This window comes from Scyliorhinus torazame, chromosome 7 (assembly GCF_047496885.1).
Source record: "Scyliorhinus torazame isolate Kashiwa2021f chromosome 7, sScyTor2.1, whole genome shotgun sequence".
NCBI classification, from domain to species: domain Eukaryota; kingdom Metazoa; phylum Chordata; class Chondrichthyes; order Carcharhiniformes; family Scyliorhinidae; genus Scyliorhinus; species Scyliorhinus torazame.
The window spans coordinates 98,447,660-98,470,990 of record NC_092713.1 but is presented as its reverse complement, the minus strand read 5'-3'; the positions used below and the strand labels follow the sequence as shown (position 1 = coordinate 98,470,990).

At 41.8% G+C, this 23,331-nt stretch overlaps 1 protein-coding gene across 4 annotated transcripts in view; it reads left to right on the top strand.

The window, feature by feature from the left end:
• dnajc6 (DnaJ (Hsp40) homolog, subfamily C, member 6) overlaps window positions 1-23,331 on the top strand; it is a 197,243-nt gene that overhangs the window by 41,569 nt on the left and 132,343 nt on the right. For 2 of the 4 annotated variants that reach the window (XM_072511120.1, XM_072511119.1), the window contains one exon: window positions 11,750-11,888. In XM_072511120.1, the coding sequence (XP_072367221.1) occupies window positions 11,750-11,888 (139 nt within the window). Of the gene's footprint in view, window positions 1-8,829; window positions 8,980-9,056; window positions 9,078-11,749; window positions 11,889-23,331 lie in introns of those variants that run through there. The other 2 variants (XM_072511121.1, XM_072511123.1) reach the window with 2 other exon arrangements.

Below are 23,331 nucleotides of genomic sequence, written 5' to 3'. Positions count from 1 at the left end.
CTGAATTTCTAGTGAAGTAACTAGAAATGGAAAGGCAGTCCAACTCTGGATTGCTACTCTGCAGAAGTTCAATTTTGTAATGTCACTGAATTTTCTATAATTGGAGGGAATTACCTGACAAACATTTTTAAAATGCTGAGAGGCTTGAATGATATTGATGAAACCAGTTGCTTGACCAACTTATACTGTATTAGACATAGCCTCAAAATTGAGATCAGAACTTTTTTTTTTAACCTCAGGGTAATGGATGTGCAGGTGGACTGCTATCTTGCTGTATTTGGTAATTCCTTCAAAAACAGCTGGTTAAATGTCTGGGGGTGAAATGAAATGTTACAAGGAAATGCAGGTGGAGATTACCAAATATCCTGTAGGAACAAGGTTTGATTTCACCTATTCCAAATTCCCAATTCAGTTCAGTTATCGGGAGATGTTGAACAGAACATATATATGGATAAAAGTAGCGCAATAATGTTGATGCAACCCCATTGCAGAGCTGTTGGATTGCACAACAGAAGGAAGTGCACATAAATTAATAATCCAGATTTAAGTTTACATGCTTGATTACCTTCCATGCTATGAGGGCAGGGATGGAGTGGGTGGGGTACTGGGGACTGGAGTGAATGGGGACTTTTTTTTGATAACCTCCCTTGATTAAATATGTTGATTTGATTATTGATTCTATCTGATCTTTTGGGGAGTGGGTTTGCTTAATTACTTTGTTTCATATTTTTGATACTCTTGGCTTCATCGACAAGACCCTGCTGTAATAGAAATACTACTGTGAAGGTGATTTCCTGATTGACCAGGATGAGTTTTAGAACTTGTGAAAGATAAATGATGTCTCTGGTCTGTTTCTCATTTTGCAATACTAGTATCTGGCGGAAGATTGTGACGATGTTAGACATCCATTTGTTTTTGACTTGACCATGAATTTTTGTGACACCAGCACCATGTATTTTGCTTTATGCACAATCATTTAAAATTTTTTTAATAAATTTATGAGTACCCAATTAATTTTTTCTAATTAAGGGACAATTTAATGTGGCCAATCCATCTACCCTGCACATCTTTGGATTGTGGGGTGAGACCCACGCAGACCTGGGGAGAATGTGCAAACTCCACACGGGCAGTGACCCGGGGCCGGGATCAAACCTGGGTCCTTGATGGCGTGAGGCAGCAGTGCTAACCACTGTGCCACCGTGCCAACGTCTTTAAGCACAACCATGATCATAGGATCAAAGAAAATATTCTGGAGTACATGATAACCCACATAAATGCTGTGGGCTATTGGGGAACTGGTGTATGCTGTAGATTGGTTAAGATAGTTAAGTGAATAACTCATTTGAACTAACTATTGGTTAATATGATAGCTATCTGTTCACCATTCATGGCATTTAATTAAAGAAATCATGACATTTATTTTGATACCTATCACGCTTAAAGTGAGAAATGCTGCATAACTTCAAATGGGTTTTGCAATTTGCCTTGCTCTTGGTGTTCATAAATCTCCCTTCTGATATTGCCTCATTTTGGCAGCTGTGATTGTTGTTCAAGTGAAGGTTAACTATACAGGTTAAGTTTCATTGTAATGAAATGAAGGGTGATTGTCCATTGGTGGCAGACAAAGGCTGTAATTCAAAAGTCTGCCTACAAGATTGCAATTGCTTTACTGCGGAATCATTGAAATTGACATTAAGAGGTGCATGCACTTTTGGCACCTGCACTGTGACCCCATGACAGTCTGAAAATCAGCTCAAAATTAAATACAAAAATCCTACTTTCAATGCATATCTCATGTTGGTCTGAATTCCGTAGTCAGCAGCAAACGGATGTTACTTGTCATTCATTACACATTTTTTTTTTTTTTTTTTTCCCACAGACTTTTCTGTGGGCTTTATTACTGGAACTTGCATTTATTAGAAAGCTGCGTCAGTGCAGCACATCTGACAGGGTTTTTAGACTGCAGAGCAAGGAACAGTGACTCTTAACCGATCAGATTAGAGAATCCTGAACAGGATTCGTAAGCTAGAAAATTCTATTTTCATGGGATGTGCACATCACTTGCAAGGAGAACAATTTGCCATAAGGAAAGCAAATGAAAGGGAAAGCAAGATGGAATTGAGTAGAAAAAGGACAATGGTGAAGTTTAAAAAGAGTGTTAAACTCCGTTTCTGAAAATTAGCAACGATAACGAAAATATGAAAGAATGAGCCTCCACATTTATAAAAGTGCATTTTCAGTGCCAATGTGGTTGTCTATTGTGATGATTAAAATATCATTTAATGAACAAGGATGAACAAGCCTGAACACATTCTTGCACCTTTAGAGAGTTTTACCAGTCCTAATTCATGCATAACATATAAATGAATGCAGCATCTCTTGGGGTGCCAGCGCACTAAAGCTTGTCAGGAAGCAGGATAACTCTGACAGCAGATTTCTGTGATTAATTGTGAATGAACAGAAGTTGGAAGTTGTTTTCCAATTTACTCCTTTACTAATGATCAGTGCTGTTAACGTCACCGTTATTTTATGGCAAAATAAAAACCTTGGAAGGGTGAGTTGTTATTCAGCAGATGACTTCCATTTTACAACTTCCTCTTCTTAAACGCAACTTTCTAATTGATGTTGGGTTTTCATTAGGTCAGTTAATAATGGGGGCTGAAGTATTACCTCTGACATAAAGTACTACATTTGAACAGGATGTTATTGGGTTTATCTGTATTTAATACCTTTGTTTGAATCAGAATGATGACCTTTACACAAAAAGCATCTTTTAACCTTCATGCTACGCATTCTTTTGTCTAGACTTGATAACGTTTTGCATGTTCCTGGACTGTTGGTAGAATTTTTCTTTTGGGCAGCCGAGGGACTGTTTATAATGTAAGTAAAGATTTTTTAGTTTAGAATTTCACGCAGTATAACTTTCACAGAGAGTAAATCTAGCATTTTTTAAATAGAAGGATCATTATGCAGTTTGCAGATTATGATGATCCTGGGCCAGATCCACAAATGTTTGGCAGGATCTGGTAACAGGCCAGTAACATTTTGTTTAATGTACGCAAAGTTTGAGATTCAAGAAGCTTCATAAGAGAATAAAGCCGCAAGATTTCACTAGTTTTGAACAAACAAAAATAAACCTCATTCTACAAGGTCAGAAAGGTAAAACCATTTACAATATCTATCTTGTACTCTTATTCAGGGTTAATATGAGGTACATATTAATAGGCAAATTGATAGTCGACCACACTGCACAGAAAATGACAGAGGGCAACCAGGACAGAATCCTCGGTATTCTCCACAACCCACCAAGACCAGACATCATTAAACATTAAGTCAATGAATCTCATTGAAATTCTGGGCGTGATCTACTGGCCACATTGAGCTCGAATGGGAGCGCGACGTGGCTGGTAGATGATGGGAGAAGCCACCCTGGGCTTCTTGACAGCCAGTAAGCTTTGCAAAATCTGCCCAGGTCTCGTGTGATGTCGCGATCAGGGGCGGGATCCTTTGTGGGCAAAATCGAGCCCCTCATTCCTAAGTAAGTTTAAAACCCACTTAGACGTGCTGACCTGGGATCTATTGGGCTCTCGGCATTTACCGGCTTCCCGGCATTACCGGCCACCCCAGGAAGACCTCAGCCAGGTGCCGTTCAGTACTGATCCACACAAACGTGGCCCAGACGGAATGGCACACAGAGGTCTTCCAGGCCATTGGAGGGTGGCCCTCTGGCCCTCCCCCTATAATATGGCACATTGGCACTGCCAGCCTCGCACTGCCAAGGTGCCCAAGTGGCACAACCAAGCTGGCAGAAGCACTGCCAGGTGTCATGGCCACGGGGCAAGATCTGAAGTGGGCCATGCCCATTAAAAGAGGGTGGCGGGAGCGTGGGGTGGGTATGAAGGAGAGGGCAGTGAAGGGTGGGGATCCTGGAAGAGGGGAGGTACCTGAAAGAGTGTGTGGGAAGGCCTCAAAAGGGGGGCCCTCAGCAACCCCATGGTGGGTGTTATGGGCCAGGGTTTAGAGAACCCCAAAGTGTATCATGGAGTTCACCTGACCCACAACTTTTAATAGATTGTGGTATGGGGAGCACAGGGCCCACTCTACAAGTGTGGTACTTCAGAAATGGAAACGTTCTTTTTAAAAGCAAAACAATGTTTATTCTGTGAACTCAAGTTAACCTTTCTAAAACAAACAGTGAACATCTGAGCAACCAGTAAATCAAATACGCCCCCCAAAGAATGCAACACTAAGTAACCTGTATGATGTCCTTTTACACCCAAAAGACTTAACAAACCTCTAAACTGAAGCACATCAGGGTTTACATTCAATACTGAAAACATTTATAGTTCTGAGTTCACCAAATGATTAAGAGATAGTCCTTCATGGCAGAGAGCATAGCAGTACAGATGCATTGTCTGACTTCAGCTGCAACACACTGAAAAACGAAACCAAAAAGACAGACACACCCAAGCTTTTCTCAAAGTGAAACAAAAAAGCAGAACCAGAGCTCCGCTCCACCCACACTCTGACATCACTGCAGTAACATGAGCAGCCAAACATTTCTTAAAGCGACATTCTCATGACAGCAGGCCACTTGGAGGAGTGTGGGGTAATGCCCATGTGTGTAGGGTGTAAATTTGCTTGTGTGTAGGGTGTAACATTGCCCATGGGTGGGGAGTGTGGGGGACCTTCAAGTCCACTTGGAGATATGGGAATCCTTTCAAAATGGTGACCCACTCTCCCAAGGAGCCGGTCTGGCCAGCGAGTTCAGCTCCCAGTGATGAAAATAATTCTAAGTGTGGGCTAGCCCAGTGAGAAACTCCCTCCGGCCCAAAAAAGTGAGTAAGTGTGGTCAGATAGCGGTGGGGACTAGCTGACAGAGCCAGGGAGAAACTCCTAGCAAAACCTACCACAAATGATAATTAGAAACTTTTCAGTTAGATCACGTCCTCTATCTCTCTCATGAGGGATTCCAGTTTTCATGTTTGAAAATCCTGTTTTGCAATTGTGTCGTTCCAGCTCAGGTGGCCTCAATGCGAACCCACTGTCATTGGATTTTAACCTTGATTCCTGAGACTCCTTTTCTTTGGATTCCAGAGTCTGCACTCCAGCCGTAGGTGGACTTACAGTTTTGGGGGCCCCACGCTGTCCGTCTTTGCAGTGACCCCACGTCACACCTTACCTGCAGGTGATGTGATGCCCTGCCCCCATGACGTCTACCATTCTGACCCCAACCCACCCTCAGTTCACACAATGCAAGGCATAGAAACCCAAGTCATTACTTAACAGACTGGCTGCTGTAGCGTTCATGCCAACAGCAAACATGTACTAATACAGTACAGCAGGCCAGTGCAGAACAGAATGAGCCAGAAAAGTCCAGTGCAGGAGCAAATATGTCAATAAAATGGAATGATCAGACCAAGTCTAATATTAGTGGCTTAGCTGGCAACTCTGCCAGGATTCCATTTTTTAATTGTCCAAAAAAGTATGAAGAGCCTTTCTGATGGCCAGTAAAGAGTGATGGGAGATGGTTGATACTAATTGATTATAACCGTCCGCATGTTACCACCAGCTATTATATCAGAACAGCACATGTTCTCTCTTGAAGAGCAGACGTTAGGCTGGAAAACATGATGGAGGGATACTTTTTAGATTTTCTCGCTTCATCAATTGTTTGCAATCCATGGCAACTTGGATTCTGTTCGGCATTTTCTCTTCAGAAAATCATCAATTGCATCATCGTAGGTAAAATCTTGTAAGGATGCATTCTCAAATGTCAGGATTGCTGATTTATCAAATGTTCCTGACTCATCGTACTTTGCAGATAATTTTTCACTCTTTTCATTACAGAGAAAGAGTGTTCACTAGAAGCATTTGTGACAGGTACTGTTAAAAATATCTTCAGAATGGCTTCCACTTTTGGAAAGGTTTGAGTCTGTACAAATCAGCTGGTGCTCTCAAAGCACAGAGCTCATCATTTATCGATTTTTAAAAGAATTGTTTCACTTCATCTACAAAAAGATTTGCGTCCATGTCCTCCTGGTAGAATTCAGTTAATCTCTTACTTCAGTGGCTCTTGACATTCTCATCCAAACTTTAGTTGAAAAGCATGTAAAATAATTCAACAGTTTTTCTTCAGAGATTCACTTCTACTCTGCAAATGCACCATTATTGTGTAACACATAACACTGACAGGATCAACAATGGTCATCTTTTTCCGTTGTAATTTCATTATTTCTAGTTTCATCAAAAATTAATTTCCTGTGTCTTGCACGCATCTCACCATCGGAGGAACCTATATTTTTTGTTAGTGCTGGTGCCTCTGCTTCGACTGAGGTATAGTTATTTTGAACTTCTATAACTACTTCTAACTTGAGGCTAACAATTATGAAGCATTCAGTAAAGATATATCAACATTTTGCAGCGATTTGCTGACAGCATAAATTCTTGAAGTAAATGGTTTCACAAAAAGGTATAGACCTTAATTCTGCTAAGGATTTTGCTTTAGCTCTCTCAGACGGTTTCTCGGATTTTGATGTGGCTATGTCTGATGAGCATTCCTTTATATTGGCAAACCTCCGTCTCAAAGCCAGAACAGCTTCTGCACTAGTGGACCATCTGGTGTCACAAATTCTTTTGACCGTCAAATGTGCCTGCTCCAAAAGCGATTGCAATATATTCAGCCAATGCGTGGAAACCAAAAAACAAGTAAACAAGCTTTGAACAGCTGCCTCCCTCACACAATTCAACTGCTGCATTGCAGATTAAATTCAACGAGTGACTGGGACATGGGATAAATAAGGCACAGAGGTTTGCATTGGTCAGTCTTGCATGTAGACCTGAATATTTTCCTCTTATATTTGCGGCAATATCGAAGTTCAGCCTGCGACTATTTTTGATGTCCAAACCTTCACAGTACCAGGGTCCCAGGTTCGATTCCCCGCTGGGTCACTGTCTGTGCGGAGTCTGCACGTTCTCCCCGTGTCTGCGTGGGTTTCCTCCGGGTGCTCTGGTTTCCTCCCACAGTCCAAAGACATGCAGGTTGGGTGGCTTGGCCATGCTAAATTGCCCTTGGTGACCAAAAAGGTTAGGAGGGGTTATTGGGTTCCAGGGATAGGGTGGAAGTGAGGGCTTAAGTGGGTCGGTGCGGACTTGATGGGCCGAATGGCCCCCTTCTGCAGTGTATGTTCTATGTTCTAAATTTGAAATGATATCCAAAACTGTTGCCTCTAGGCACTCAGAATTTCTGGACAAAAGGAAGCACGGTGGCAAGTGGGTTAGCCCTGATGCCTCATGGCGCCGAGGTCCCAGGTTCGATCCGTGTGGAGTTTGCACATTCTCCCCGTGTTTGCGTGGGTTTCGCCCCCACAACCCAAAAATGTGCAGGCTGGGTGGATTGGACTCGCTAAATTGCCCCTTAATTGGAAAAAAAAAATGAATTGGGTACCCTAAATTTAAAAAAAAAAAAAGAATTTCTGGACAAAACCGAGAAATCACTCAAAAACATCACAATAATTGGTTGCATATCTTAAAGTTAATGTTAATTGGTCCACTCACATATGGTGTTGTATCAAATGTTATGGGATAATATTTGGCATCTTTGACTTCATCATTAGTGAATTTGTTTCTGAGCCGCTCTGCCATTATAGTGAAATCATCATAGTTTCTGTGTCTTTCAAAAGTTGGTATTCCCTGAGCCACAATATTTATACTTTTCAAATGCTCTTTGAAAAGCTCATCAAATTCAAAGCCGTCGAAAAAATTTCCACTTCGTCTTGACACTGATGACTCATCATATCCTCTTTGATGTAGTCCCAAAAAAGATAGCAGTTTAACTACGGCAACAACACACCTCAGCTCCTTCCTCCAATAGGAGCACTACTTTTCAAACTGAACCGATAACACAATCGATTCTTCCAAATAATTTACATCTTTGAAACACATATATAGTCTAATATGACTCTTGGAAGTTTCATGATCAGCAATATCTCTTCCAGATTTCTCCAATTAGAGTATTCGTCAACAAATGATTGTTTTCCTTTACTTGTAAACCTAACCATAGACCGTTTCTGAAAGAAATCTAACGATTTCTCCTTTCCATCATGTCATTTCTCGTCACCTTCAGAAAATGGGGCTCATGAAGACTTCGAAACTGCTTTAAGTCGTGAACCTCAAACTCTTTTCTCAAATTTCCCACATTACCCATGTTCTCTAGTCTATTTATTAAATCACACCATGAGCAACAGATTTTGGCCATAAGGCTATGTCTTCAGGGTATGTTTCTTCCCTCACTTCAGCAGCAGAAGAATGAGCTTGAACAGTTCCATTCCCATTTCAGAGTCCACTTGTCCTCTTTGTTCAAGTTTTTCAGGTGAGGTATTGTCTCAGACAAGACATTATAACATTTGGTGGATGTTGTTGCAGTTTGGGCACTGCTCAATACTTTGAACCTTTTAAAGTAAAGAGCCAAATTGTATTTTTGCCTAGCCTTGTCCTGTTGCCTCGCCTTCAACTTCCTGCGTTTTTGACTGCCAAATTCATAGTGTCTCTTTGTATTGACTGACTTGTCTTGATTTCAATGATTCATGAATATCACGAATGTGACTCTTCAGAATTTTCTGTTCAGTGAAGTCTCCTCAAGCAAAAGTAGCCGATTGTTCCATTGAATCCTTACAGTTTAGGAGGCCATTCAGCCCACCAAGTCTGCACCGACCCTCTCACCCCACCCAACCCAAGCATCCCTGGATGGGAGCTTCAATTGTTAATGGTGTTCTGCTCCCGAGTCACATGATCCAGTTTTGTGCCATACCTTTTCTTTCCTTCGTACAGGTGCACAATCCCTTTAGCTGCCGGATTGGTTATGCTGTGCCCACTCCTGGTCTATGCAGGCAGAGAAACTATCGAGGCCTGTCGGAACTTGGAGATCCCGACCTTCACTCATTTCGTTACAAGAAGATTAGAAATGTGACAGCGTAGCAGGTAGTGATACACATGGTTGTAAACTTCAAAATGAAATGGACAAGATGGTGAAATGGGCAGAACCATGGGAAATGGTGTTCAATGTGGAGAAACATGAGGTGATACATTTTGTTCTATTTTTCCATATTAGTCCTCCCAAAGTGGCATGATTTTGAGAAGTGTAGGTGACCTTGGTGCTAATCTGCACAATTTTTTAAAGATGACAGGACAAGTTGATAAGGTGGTTAAAAAGCATATGGGTTACTGGGTTTTATTAATAGTAAGAAGTCTTACAACACCATGTTAAAGTCCAACAGGTTTATTTTGAATCACTAACTTTCGGATCTCCTTCATCAGGTGAGTAAGACTTCTTACTGTGCCCACCCCAGTCCAACGCCGGCATCCCTACATCATTTCTAATTAGTGGGATAGAATATAAAAACAAAAAGATCATGCTGGGACTTTGTGATCTAACCTTAGCTCAAGTGTTGTGGACTGACTAATAAGATGTGATGTGATGGCCTTGGAAAGGGGTACAGAGTAGGTTTACCAGGATGCTACCAGGGAATGAAGTGCTTTAGTTATGAGGAGAGGTGTAAAGGTTACCACTATTCTCTTTCGAACAGAGAAAGTTAAGAGGGAGCCTCATGTAAGTTTTCGAATTTGAGAGTTTTTGATAGAATAAATAAAAACTTCTCCCTCTGACAAGTGAGTCAACAGCAGCCATAGATTTAAAATAATGCTTTAAATTCTCCACTCCCCACTAGATCTGTTCACTGAGTTGGTCTGAAATACTATTCCTGAGAAGGTGGTACAAACTGAACCATAAATAATTGAAATAATGAATTGGGCAGGTTGAGGATGAAGAAATGCACAAAAATAGCAAGGTTGTAAGATTAAGGGTGACTGTTTTTTCAAAGAGCCAGTACGGGCATGATGGGCTAAATAGTTTCCTTCCTTCTGTTCTGGAAGTTTCTCTGATTCTATAAAGTGCTTGTATTAAATATGGCACCAGTACTTAATAGTATGGAAAGCTTGTTGCCATGTCATTTGAGTAAGTGTCTATCATGTCCACCAAATAAACATGTATTGTCTGGGAGAGGTGAAGGACCTGAATGTAATCCATTGAACCACCCAGTACCCCTCAGATTTTTATCAGCTTTAAATGCACGCTGAACTATGTGAATGCTTTGAAGTTTACAACTGAAACCCATAACTCCAAACTTTTTATGGCGATGTGAACTTTCTTTAGCTGAGGTATGATGATTCTTGTGCATGTCTGAATGATTGCATTGTCATGCCAACTAAAATGTTTGATAACTTGTCAAGGTGTAGCACTTGTGGGGCGACACGGTGATGACACGGTGACAGTGGTTAGCACTGCTGCCTCACGCCACTGAGGATCCAGGTTTGATCCCGGCCCCTGGGCACTGTCTTTGAGGAGTTTGCACATTCTCCCTGTGTCTGCGCGAATCTCACCCCACAACCCAAAGATGTGCAGTGTAGGTGCATTGACCCTAATTAATTTCCCCTTCATTGGGAAAAAATAGAATTGGGCACTTTAAATTTAGAAAAAAAGGGTGTAGCACTTGCATGGAAGTGGAACGTTGAATTTATTTTGCTCAATGTTTCATTTATTTTCCATGAAATTTAACTACTTAAGCAGGAACATTGATTTACACAAGCAGAAAAGTCAAATTGATTATTGGATGAATAACTGCAGATCTCGGGAATCAGATTCCTTGTTTTTATTCCTTTATCTTTCTATGAAATTTAGTACTCTTTATTACAAGCAGTTATGTATGATATCCCGCCACAATCTAGTTTCAGTTGCCACAAACTTATTTCACATGGAACCCTTCCAGCCCTCAGGGAAAATCCTTTATCCTGTTCGACTGGAATGTTTTGGAATACTCGTTGGAGAGTGAAGGACATGTCTATAATCCATTGCACCACACAGTACCGCCTCATATTTTTATCAGCCTTAAATGCATGCAGTATTTAATGAACTATGTGAATGCTCTGAAGTTTACAACAGAAACCCATAACTCCGAGCTTATGTCAGATAGCTGCATAAATACAGTAATGTTTTCTGCCTTTGAAATGCAGTCTCCAGCTGCAGCTGAAGGGCGTATACATCTTGACAGAAAATTCTCTGTTTCATCACCTTCAAATTCATCCCAATTGTTTTTCATGAAGAACCCTGCTATTGTTGATTGTCTTGATAAGCTTGGAGGTGTTTTAAAATTAATTATGGAAACTAAAGGTGGGATTTTCCTCCCCCTCTGCAGTGTGTTCTGCAGTGCCAGTGTCTGGTGGTGGGATCTTGTCCTATCGTTGTCAATGAGGTTTCCTGTTGAACGCACCCCTCGCCACTGTGAAACTCACGGTAGGGGCATGCCATGTGGTGGGACCCCAAGATCCCACTCTTTTGAGGGTGTTATTCCCGATAGTTGGGATTCCCTCAATAGTGAATAAAATTAGTTTTTCTTTCATTTTATTTTGCTTCTTCAATATCTACACTTGGTGCATTTTTCTTTTGATTTACTTTACTTGTCATTCATCAATAACATTACAACAGGCAGGTGTTTTTCTACACACTAGACACCTAGACAAATGCCATTCTCCTGCTTGTTCACTTTGTCAAGCAACCATTCAATTATCTTTTTAAGCAATTTTTGGATTCTGCTTCAACCAACCAATTCCAAATTTTAGCACTCTCTAATTAAAAAAAAACTTGGACTTTGAAGTTTCAGTACGACTGTAATGATCCATTTGCTTCTTTTATTAGGTACCTCCTCTCCAGACATGGAACCCACCTTTGGGGGAGGGCTGCTGGATATGGTAAAAGGTGGAGCTGGGCGACTTTTCAGCAACTTGAAAGATAACCTGAAAGACACCTCCTCAAAGGTGATACAGTCTGTAGCCAGGTAAGCTGCTGGGGAATAAACTACAGTGGGAATGTAAGCAGTCTCTTGTATTCTTCTCCACTCATTATATATTTGTCAAAGTTAAATTTACAACACAAACCAGTTCTTTCAGGAAAGTGCTTGAAAATGTATCCATTCCATTTTCTAATACCCGTACTATTTCAAACAGTTTCAAATTGCTAGGGGTGCACATCTCCAAAAATCTGTCCTGGTCCACCCACGTCGACGCTACCACCGAGAAAGCACAACAGCGCCTATACTTCCTCAGGAAACTAAGGAAATTCGGCATGTCCACATTAACTCTTACCAACTTTTACAGATGCACCATAGAAAGCATCCTATCTGGCTGCATTACAGCCAGACATGGCAACTGCTCGGCCCAGGACCGCAAGAAACTTCAGAGTCGTGAACACCGCCCAGTCCATCACACGTACCTGCCTCCCACCCATTGACTCCATTTACACCTCCCGCTGCCTGGGGAAAGCGGGCAGCATAATCAAAGACCCCTCCCACCCGGCTTACTCACTCTTCCAACTTCTTCCATCGGGCAGCAGATACAGAAGTCTGAGAACACGCACGAACAGACTCAAAAACAGCTTCTTCCCCGCTGTTACCAGACTCCTAAACAACCCTCTTATGGACTGACCTCATTAACACTACACCCTGTATGCTTCATCCGATGCTGGTGCTTATGTAGTTACATTGTGTACCTTGTGTTGCCCTATTATGTGTTTTCTTTTCTTCCCATGTACTTAATGATCTGTTGAGCTGCTCGCAGAAAAATACTTTTCACTGTACCTCGGTACATGTGACAATAAACAAATCCAATCCAATTTATGAATTTTTATGTTCTCCTGTAAGTGAACTTTGTGACCTCTGCCATCCAGAGTACATAATTATTCTGCTCAATACCCAGGTTAACAATAGTGTGACCTCCGAATCATAATAAGGAACCAGCTACTGGAGTATATCACATGCCACCACATGAACCTCTTTTCTTCAGAAACGGACTGAAATTATACTCCAACGTGACTACTTCTTAAGCTCTGAACAAACAAATCTGCACAAAACAGTGAATTGTCAAACAGCAATCCAGGAATTTCTCTACTCTCAATATATAAATGCAATGGAGTGAATTGTCAAAACAGCAATCCAGTGTGGTTGTCCGGGTCTCCCTGGCACCGTTCACATTTATCTTCACCTCCGGGAAGAACCTGCTCGTTCGGGTTCTAGTTAGGTGAGCTCAGTGCACCACTTTAAACTGCATGAGCCTTGGCCTAGCACAGGAGGAGGTGGTGTTGGCCCTACTCAGTGCTCCACAGACCCCAACCCACTTCCGTCCCCGATTCCTCCTCCCATTTTTCTCTGGCTTCATCCAATGGTAGTCTTACCCCTATCCAGCAACTGTCCATATATGTTCCCACAGTTCTCTTTCCCCGCTCCCTCCCCTCTTCTTTACTGTTTGTGTTTATTGGTCCCTCTAATAGTGTGCCTATCGGGACCCTGGGATATCTTGCCGTTTACTTGCGGAGAAAGTGTTTAATTTGGAAGTGCCCGTCAGTAGATCCAGATCCTCCATCAGTTCGCCCAGGGTCACGAGTCTGTTCCCTACGTAAATTTCCCTGACTGCTGGTGTCCCCCCCCTGTCCTGTCTCCATTTTTTTTTTAAAGGTGGCGTCGAGCTTAGCTGGTGGGAATTGTGGTTTCCGCAGATGGGGCCATGGGCGACATCTTGGTTAAACCGAAATGCTGCCTCATTTGGTTCCATGTCTTGTGTGGCTACCACCACTGGGCAGGATGTGCAATTTGTTTGGGAGGGATGGGAGCGTTGCCATGATGAGGGCCCAGAGGGTCGTCCCTTGCAGGAGGACTCCTCCAGCCTCATCCATTCCATGATAGGTGGCATTTCTGTCGAGAAATATTTTGTAAGCTAGTGGTTTTCAAATTCAGGTCGTGACCTGTGGGTGGGTCACGGGCAGGTTTCCGGAGGGTCGAGGCACGATTGGTCACAGCGTTCCTGATTGCGGGACGAGCGCCGAATGACCACAATCAGCTTTTAAAACTGCCGGTCATGATGGACATTTGAGATTGCCGGCCATCCCGCGCATGCGTGCTGGATCAAGCAGGGAGCAGGCCAAGAGCCCAGCGGGGTGGATCGCCTCCTCCTGACATCAGCGCCATGTCCAGGGCCAGTTTTATTTCAGAAAATGATGGAGTCCGCTCACCGGAAGCAGTGGCAGAGAGCAGGTCACTGTTCTGTACGCCGACATCACGTGTCCTGGGCGCGAGAGAAATTCCTCCATTTTGCAGCTGCCAGCAGTGCCGGTTTGAACTCCAGGGCCTTTAGTGATCAACCCATGAAGAAGAAGCTGAAAACAGGAAGAAAGCGGCATAAAGATGATTACTTGAGGTATGGGTTGTTAACTGTGCCACTGCAAATTAGGATTCAAAGTTCATGTGCGATAATATGCAGGGAAGCACTGGCAAATGAAAGGTTAAAATCCTCAAAACTTCAAAGACGTGGTGAATTTGAGGACAAACCTCTTTATTCTTTACAATGGATGTAGTGAGATCTTAAATCATCAGCTGAAGTCATTATCAGAAATGTAACATTGAATAACAAACTAAGTGTGATTGGGAGAACCAAGCAGGGCTCACCTGTCACATTAAAGGTAAGTGAAAATGGTGGGTCGTGGAGGTCGGCCGTCGTGCGTCCTGAAGGATGGCTGGTTGGTAAAAGTTGGTCCTGGGCAAAAAAGTTTGAAAAACACTGTTGTGTGGGGTTAACATTCAAGGACACAATTTCTTTCTAGAAATTCAAAACGTAAGTCAAAAGTGCAACCCCAAATGGATGTGTTCATCAGTATCTCCAATAATCTTTCCTTGCTAACCATCCCATCTCTTGGAACTTGGACAATGTCTTCTGCTCCTACTCAAGTAACTTTTTGAGCACTGTGACAGATATAAGGTTTTCGATGATTCTTGTGTTTTGTGACTGTATTAATTTAGGGTAAAATAGAAGAATAAAGGGGATCCTATGACCTGTTCTGAATTCTGTTGACAGCAAGCCTGGGTGATTTAATTCTTAAAGATTAACGGTCACCCCAGCTTGTTTCTCTCAAAGAAGGTGCAAGGTGTTCACAACATGTGGACAATGGCAAAAGCATCTGCGTTGACAGTGGATAAATTGTTGGTCATCAAAGTCTTGGGAAGATGTTAATGTTTATATTAAAAAACAGTGATATGTCAATGGTTTATTTAATTTATTTTTAAAAATTGTTTCCAATTAAGGGGCAATTTAGCATGGCCAACCCACCTATCCTGCACATCTTTGGATTGTGGAGGTGCGACCCACACAGACTGAGGAATAATGTGCAAACTCCACGGGCAGTGACCTGGGACCGTATCGAACCTAGGTCCTTGGTGACATTGGGTCATCAGTGCTAACCACTGTGCCACTGAGCTGGTTTATTTAATTTCAAGGTAGAATGAAGTTGGTAGGCAAAACGGTAGCTAATCAGCATGCTACCTAGATACAAGGCTGATGTGATTCGAGTTGCTACGAAGAGATAGACTTTTGAGAGGGGGAAGGATGCAGAGGAAACCATTGTAAAATTGGATTACAAGGTTTTCCTTAAAAGATTGCCTTGAATTTCACTGACAGGTCAGTCTGATAGGATCCAAGAGAGAGAGAGATAAGAAGTGGCAAAATGCTTATGGTGGGAGCTTGTGCTCTGATTGCAAAGATCAAATTCATGAAGATTTAAAATGAGGCTATAAGATTGCCTAGCTTGAGCTAGAGGGAGAATATCTAGGAAAATGAGGCTATAAGATTGCCTAGTGTTATGGGTCCGGGTTTACAGCACCCCAAAGTGTTTAATGGAGTTCAACCGACCCAAAACTTTTAATAGATTGTAGTGTGGGAAGCACACGGCGTACTCTCCAGGTGTGATACAGCAGAAATGGACAAAGGGTTTTTAAAATAAAACAATGTTTATTCTATGAACTCTAGTTAACCCTTTTAAAACAAACAGTGACACCCATTACTTCAAAGATAACCCCAAAAGACTACAACACTAAATAATCCTTCAAACTGTTCCTTTTAAACATCCAAAAGACTTCAAACCTTCAAAAATAGGAGTACATTAGGTTACATTCAATATATTTATAGTCTTTGGATTGCAGAAATCAACAGACCAGCTCTGTGTTTCTTCATGCAGCTCACAGCATAAAACCCAGACACTCCCAGCTGCATTCTCAAACTGAAACTCAAAAAGCAGAAGTGAGCTCAGCTCCCCCCACCCTCTGACATCACTTCGGTAATATGATCAGCTGCATTTCTTAAAGGTACATTGCTCAAACATCCATTTCTTAAAGGTACTCTTACATGACGACCCCCCCCCCCCCCAAGAAAAAAAACCCCATCAACTTCAAAATGGTTTCATTTTTCACCTTTGCACCATCAATTAAGAAATGCACACAGTAAAAACACTTTACCGGTTCAAAAAACACACCGGCAAACAGGTATAATAATATAGTCCATTTTTTTCCCCGTTCTTCTTTCTCCAACCAAAATCCTTCTTGATTGACAGTCTCTTTGAACGAGAAAGTCTCTGCACGATCCATCCATTCCTCTACTCCTCAGCATTTCTCTTTAAAGTCAGATACTTCAGTTCAATCTGATCACAGAGTCCCTTGCAATTCTCCAATACAGGAGATTCGGTTACCACTGCTTTCAGGCAGTCAAATGCATGTTGAAACTCTGCTGTCCATTGAAATTTTTTTAGGTTTCTTCAGCAAGTCCATCAGTGGAGCAATCATGCGACAAACCTCTTGCACAAATGTTCGATCAAATCCACTCGTGCCAAGGAATCAAATTATTTCCCATCGTGTCGAGGGTATCGGAAACTCCCCAATAACTTTTGTTTTCACATCCCGTGAGACCAATCAACCCTGTCCGATTGTATGACCAAGCAAAGTGACTTGGGCTTTTCCAAATTCACTTTTGGCTAGGTTTAGCACCAAACCCGCCTCCTGAAGTTGATCGAATAACTCCATAAGATGTTTAAATGTTCTTTCCAGGTCTGGCTGAAAACTACCAGATCGATATATACCGCACAATTGGGTAATCCTGAAACAACTGTATTAGTTAACCGTTGAAATGTGGTTGGGCGTTTTTCATGCCAAATGGCATAACTGTGAATTGGTGTATACCATCTGGAGACACAAGCTGAAATCTCCTTCGCCCTTTCGGATAAAGGCACCGGCCAGTAACCTTTTAAGTAAATCCAATTTGGAAATAAAAGCGGATTGTCCCACTTTCTCAATGCAATCCTCCAAACGTGGGATAGGATAAGAGTCCATTCTTGTAACTGCATTCACCTTTCTATAGTCCACACACAGCCGTTGGGTACCGTCTGGTTTAGGCACCATCACTATGGGTGAGCTCCATTGGCTGCAACCCACTTCAATTATGCCATTTTTAAACATGCTCTCAATCTCTTCGTTAACCTGTGCCAATTTTAAAGGATTAAGTCTATATAGATGTTGTTTGATAGGAACAGCATTTCCCACATCTACATCATGTATAGCCATTTTAGTACTTCCCAATTGATCTCTACAAACTTGTCCATGTGATATCATTAACTCTTTCAGGTCAGTTCGTTTTTCCTCTGGAAGATAACTCAACAATTTATCCCAATTTTTAAGAACATCCTCATTTTCCAATTTAATTTGAGGTATGTCAAATTCACAGTCATCTGGATTTGGTTTGTCACTTTGAGTTAGAATCATTAAAACCTCCTTTTTCTCTCCTTCCCTTTCAAAGTACCTTTTAAGCATATTCACGTGACACACTCGGTGAGTCTTCCTTCTATCTGGTGTTTTTACCACATAATTCATCTCACTTAATTTCCTTTCAATCTGATACGGTCCACAAAACCTAGCTTTTAAAGGCTCACCTACCACTGGTAACAACACTAAAATTTTATCTCCACTGGCGAAACTACGAACTTTGGATTTCTTGTCCGCTACCCGTTTCATCACATTTTGTGCAACTTTCAAATGTTGTCTACCCAATTCACCTGCTCTATTTAATCGTTGCCTAAAATTTGACACGTAATCCAATAGTGTAATTTCCGATTTCTCACCCACCAATTACTCTTTAATCAATTTAAGTGGTCCTCTTACCTCATGACCAAAAATTAGATCAAAAGGACTAAATTTGGTTGACTCATTAGGTGCATCCCTAATTGCAAACAGAACAAATGGAATTCCTTTATCCCAATCCTCTGGATAATCGTGATAATAAGCCCTCAACATTGTCTTTAATGTCTGATGCCACCTTTCTAACGCTCCCTGCGATTCTGGATGATACGCTGTTGATTTAAATTCTTTTATTCCTAAGCTATCCATAACTTCTTTGAATAACCTGGCGGTAAAATTTGATCCTTGATCAGATTGAATTTCTGTGGGTAGTCCATATCTAGTAAAGAATTTAAGTAACTCCACCACAATCTTTTTAGCTGTAATATTATGGCCTCTTGAAACCTAGTAGACACATCCATTACAGTCAAAAGATATTGATTCCCACTTTGTTTTAGGAAGCGGTCCCACACAATCATTTCGGACCTTTGTAAAAGGTTCCTCAAATGCTGGAATGGGGATTAAGGGCGCTGATTTTATCACTGCTCGAGGGTTCCCTATCACTTGACATGTGTGACATGATTGACAAAATTTAACTACATCTTTATGTAGTCCAGGCCAATAAAAATGTTTCTGGATTTTAGCTTGGGTTTTCCTTAATCCCAAATGACCTCCCACTGGTACCTCATGTGCCACTCGCAACACCTCCTTTCTATACCCGACCGGCAATACTACTTGATGAACTTCTGCCCACGTTTCATTTGCCTGCATATGTACAGGTCTCCATTTTCTCATCAAGACATCACTTTTACGGTAATAACACTGGTATACTCTCAGATTCCTTTTCCATATATGCTTTCTGATATATCCGTTTTATTTCTACATCTTTCTGTTGTAACTCTGCCAGTTTTCCTGAACTAAAAATATCCACCTCATCCTCCACCTGTTCTTGTTCTTTTTCAACCATCTGATCAAAAATCGTTTCTGATAATTGCACTTCAACTTCATCTTCACTCTTTGATTTCTCCTCTTGTCTTAACCTGTGTCTTTGTGACCTTGTTACTACAAAATCTGGAAAAATCCCAGGATATTCGTCCTTCAACACTTCAGTTGTCTGATTTTTCACTGGCTTATCAACCACAGTAGGCATCACTCCCACCTGCAATCCAACTATATCATTATCCAAGATAAACTGTATTCCTGGACAAGATAGTTTCTCTATTACTCCTACTACCACTTCACCACTCTTCACTGGACTTTCCAACCTTACCTTATAGAATGGAACGCTACTCCTCTCACCCCGAATTCCACATATTACTACCTTTTCTGGCAAATTCTTCCCAAACTACATAATTCCTCATCTCTTACCATTAAAGATGACTAGCTCCTGTATCTCTTAAAATTGTGACTTCTTTACCTGCTCCTCCTGCGACACATGAGTAAACTTTACCCACACAAGTAGAGACAACACCGTTAACTATAGACCAGTGAGCCTTACTTCTGTTGTGGGCAAAATCTTGGAAAGGTTTAGAAGAGATAGGGTGTATAATCATCTGGAAAAAATAATTTGATTAGAGATAGTCAACACGGTTTTGTGAAGGGTAGGTCGTGCCTCACAAACCTTATTGAGTTCTTTGAGAAGGTGACCAAACAGGTGGATGAGGGTAAAGCAGTTGATGTGGTGTATATGGATTTCAGTAAAGCGTTTGATAAGGTTCCCCACAGTAGGCTACTGCAGAAAATACAGAAGCATGGGATTCAGGGAGATTTAGCAGTTTGGATCAGAAATTGGCGAGCTGGAAGAAGACAAAGGGTGGTGGTTGGTGGGAAGTGTTCAGACTGGAGTCCAGTTACCAGTGGTGTACCACAAGGGTCTGTTTTGGAGCCACTGCTGTTTGTCATTTTTATAAATGACCTGGAGGAGGGCGTAGAAGAATGGGTGAGTAAAATTGCAGATGACACTAAAGTCGGTGGAGTTGTGGACAGTGCGGAAGGATGTTACAAGTTACAGAGGGACATGGATAAGCTGCAGCGCTGGGCTGAGAGGTGGCAAATGGAGTTTAATGCAGAAAAGTGTATGGTGATTCATTTTGGAAGGAATAACAGGAAGACAGAGTACTGAGCTAATGGTAAGATTCTTGGCAGTGTGGGTGAGCAGAGAGATCTCGGTGTCCATGTGTATAGATCCCTGAATGGTGTGTTAGCTTTTATTGGTAGCGGGATTGAGTTTCGGAGCCATGAGATCATGTTGCAGCTGTACAAAACTCTGGGGCGGCCTCATTTGGAGTATTGCGTGCAATTCTGGTCGCCGCATTATAGGAAGGATGTGGAAGCATTGGAAAGGGTGCAGAGGAGATTTACCAGAATGTTGCCTGGTATGGAAGGAAGATCTTATGAGGAAAGGCTGAGGGACTTGAGGCTGTTTTCGTTAGAGAGAAGAAGGTTAAGAGGTGACTTAATTGAGGCATACAAGATGATCAGAGGATTTGATAGGGTGGACAGTGAGAGTCTTTTTCCTTGGATTGTGCTGTCTAGCATGAGGGGACATAGCTTTAAATTGAGGGGAGATAGATATAGGACAGATGTCAGAGGTAGGTTCTTTACTCAGAAAGTAGTAAGGGCGTGGAATGCCCTGCCTGCAACAGTAGTGGACTCACCAACACTAAGGGCATTCAAATGGTCATTGGATAGACATATGGACGATAAGGGAATAGTGTAGATTGGCGTTAGAGTGGTTTCACAGGTCGGCGCAACATCGAGGGCCGAAGGGCCTGTACTGCGCTGTAATGTTCTATGTTCTAAGTAAGTTCTTTAAAGACATCTAGCATCTTATCAATTACGTCTTGAACAGGCTGTACAATCGTTTGCACCTCCTTCGCTCCCCTTGGGCTTTCCTTTACCACTCTAACAAACCCCACTGTCATATCCTGTTTTACCACATCAGCCTTCCCAGTGCTTTTCTTCAACCACCAACACTGACTTTACATGGCCTAGTTTATTACAGTGATAACATTTGAAACTTTTCATTTCTCTTCCACCCTCCTGCATTACTTTTTTAACCTGATGTATGCTCTCTTTATTATCTCCCATCAGATCACCTTTACCTTTACCTCTTCAGTATTTCTCATGTCCGCAGTTTCTATCCCTCAATGGCTGAAACTGATGTCGGAAACCAAGCCTTGATTTACAATCTAATTCATAATCATCTGCCATTTCTAATAATAATAATAATAATCTTTGTTTTGTCACAAGTATGAAGTTACTGTGAAAAGCCACATTCCGGCGCCTGTTCGGGTAAGTCGGTACGGGAATTGAACTTGCTCTGCTGACCTTGTTCTGCATTACAAACCAGCTGTTGAGTCCACTGAGCTAAACCGACCCTTATTTCTGCTGCTAATCTCGCAGTTTTAACCCTCTGCTCTTCCACATGAGTTCTCATTACATCAAGAATTGAATTTTTAAAGTCCTCCAAAAGTATAATTTCTCTGAGAGCTTCATACGTTTGGTCCATTTTCAAAGCCCTTATCCACCTATCAAAATTACTCTGAGCCTTTCAAACTCCATGTATGTTTGACCAAATTCTTTTCTTAAATTTCAAAACCTTTGCCTGTCAGCTTCAGGCTCTAGCTCATATGCACCTAAGATGGATTTTTTCACCTCCTCATACATTCCAGATACCTCGTCCGGTAGTGATGCAAACACTTCATTAGCTCTATCTACCAGCTTTGTTTGAATCAGTAATACCCACATGTCCTGTGGTCATTTCATTTGTTTAGCTACCTTCTCAAATGAAATAAAAAAGGCTTCTACCTCCTTCTCATCAAACCTTGGCAATGCTTGGACATATGTAAATAGATCCCCACCATGTCTTCGACTATGACGCTCTGTCTCACTATCCTCATCAATCTCATCCAACTGTATGTTTCCCTTCGCATTTTGCCAGGCAATGTTAACTGCAATGTTTTTGCCAAATCTAACAGTCTGCTTTTAGTCTCTGCCCGTAAGGTATTGCGTGTTACCGTGACCACCCCCAAAAACTCCTGAGCCTCTGAAAGAGCCATTGGCCACAGCACGCTCCCCACTTAAACTAAAATACCACACCTGAAAAGCAACCACAATATGCTCACCCCTCACTGTCTTTATGTTCACAAATCAAATTCAATCCATTAGATAGACTTTTATCCCGGACAAGCCCCCAATTGTTATGGGTCCGGGTTTACAGAACCCCAAAGTGTTTAATGGAGTTCAACCGACCCACAACCTTTAATAGATTGTGGTGTGGGAAGCACACGGCGTACTCTCCAGGTGTGATACAGCAGAAATGGACGTGTTTTTAAAAACAAAACAATATTTATTCTATGAACTCTAGTTAACCCTTTTAAAACAAACCGTGAATATCTTAACACCCATTACTTCAAAGATAACCCCAAAAGACTACAACACTAAATAATCCTTCAGACTGTTCCTTTAAACATCCAAAAGACCAAACCTTCAAAAATAGGAGCGCATTAGGTTACATTCAATATATTTATATCTTTGGATTGCAGAAGTCAACAGACCAGCTGTGTTTCTTCATGCAGCTCACAGCAAAAGACCCAGACACTCCCAGCTGCATTCTCAAACTGAAACTCAAAAAGCAGAAGTGAGCTCAGCTCCCCCCACCCTCTGACATCACTTCAGTAATATGATCAGCTCCATTTCTTAAAGGTACATTGCTTAAACATCCATTTCTTAAAGGAAGATGTGCGGGTTAGGTGAATTGGCCAATGATAAATTGCCCTTAATGTCCAAATTGCCCTTGGTGTTGGGTGGAGGTGTTGAGTTTGGGTAGGGTGCTCTTTCCAAGAGCCGGTGCAGACTCAAAGGGCCGAATGGCCTCCTTCTGCACTGTAAATTCAATGATAATCTATGATTAATCTAGGACAAAGGTTCGGCACAACATCGTGGGCTGAAGGGCCTGTTCTGTGCTGTATTTTCTATGTTCTATATGTTCTATGTACTCTCACATGACACTAGCTTGAGCTAGAGGGAGAATATCTAGGAAAACCAATCACCATGAAAGATATTTGAGGCAATATGTTACCGTGCTGGAAAAGGAAAAGAATGGAAATAAACCCTTGGGAGCCAAAAATCACTTTGAGCTGGTTTCCGGAGAATTAATTGTCTACTTGAAGGGCAGTTTAAAGTCTAACCCTGGAGTAGGATTTTTGATTGTGTTAAGAGTGAAAGGGGGAGTTCTGTCCTGTTGTATGGTTTAAAGTACAAGGTGCTCCAAAAACAGTGGGCAGAATCTTATCAG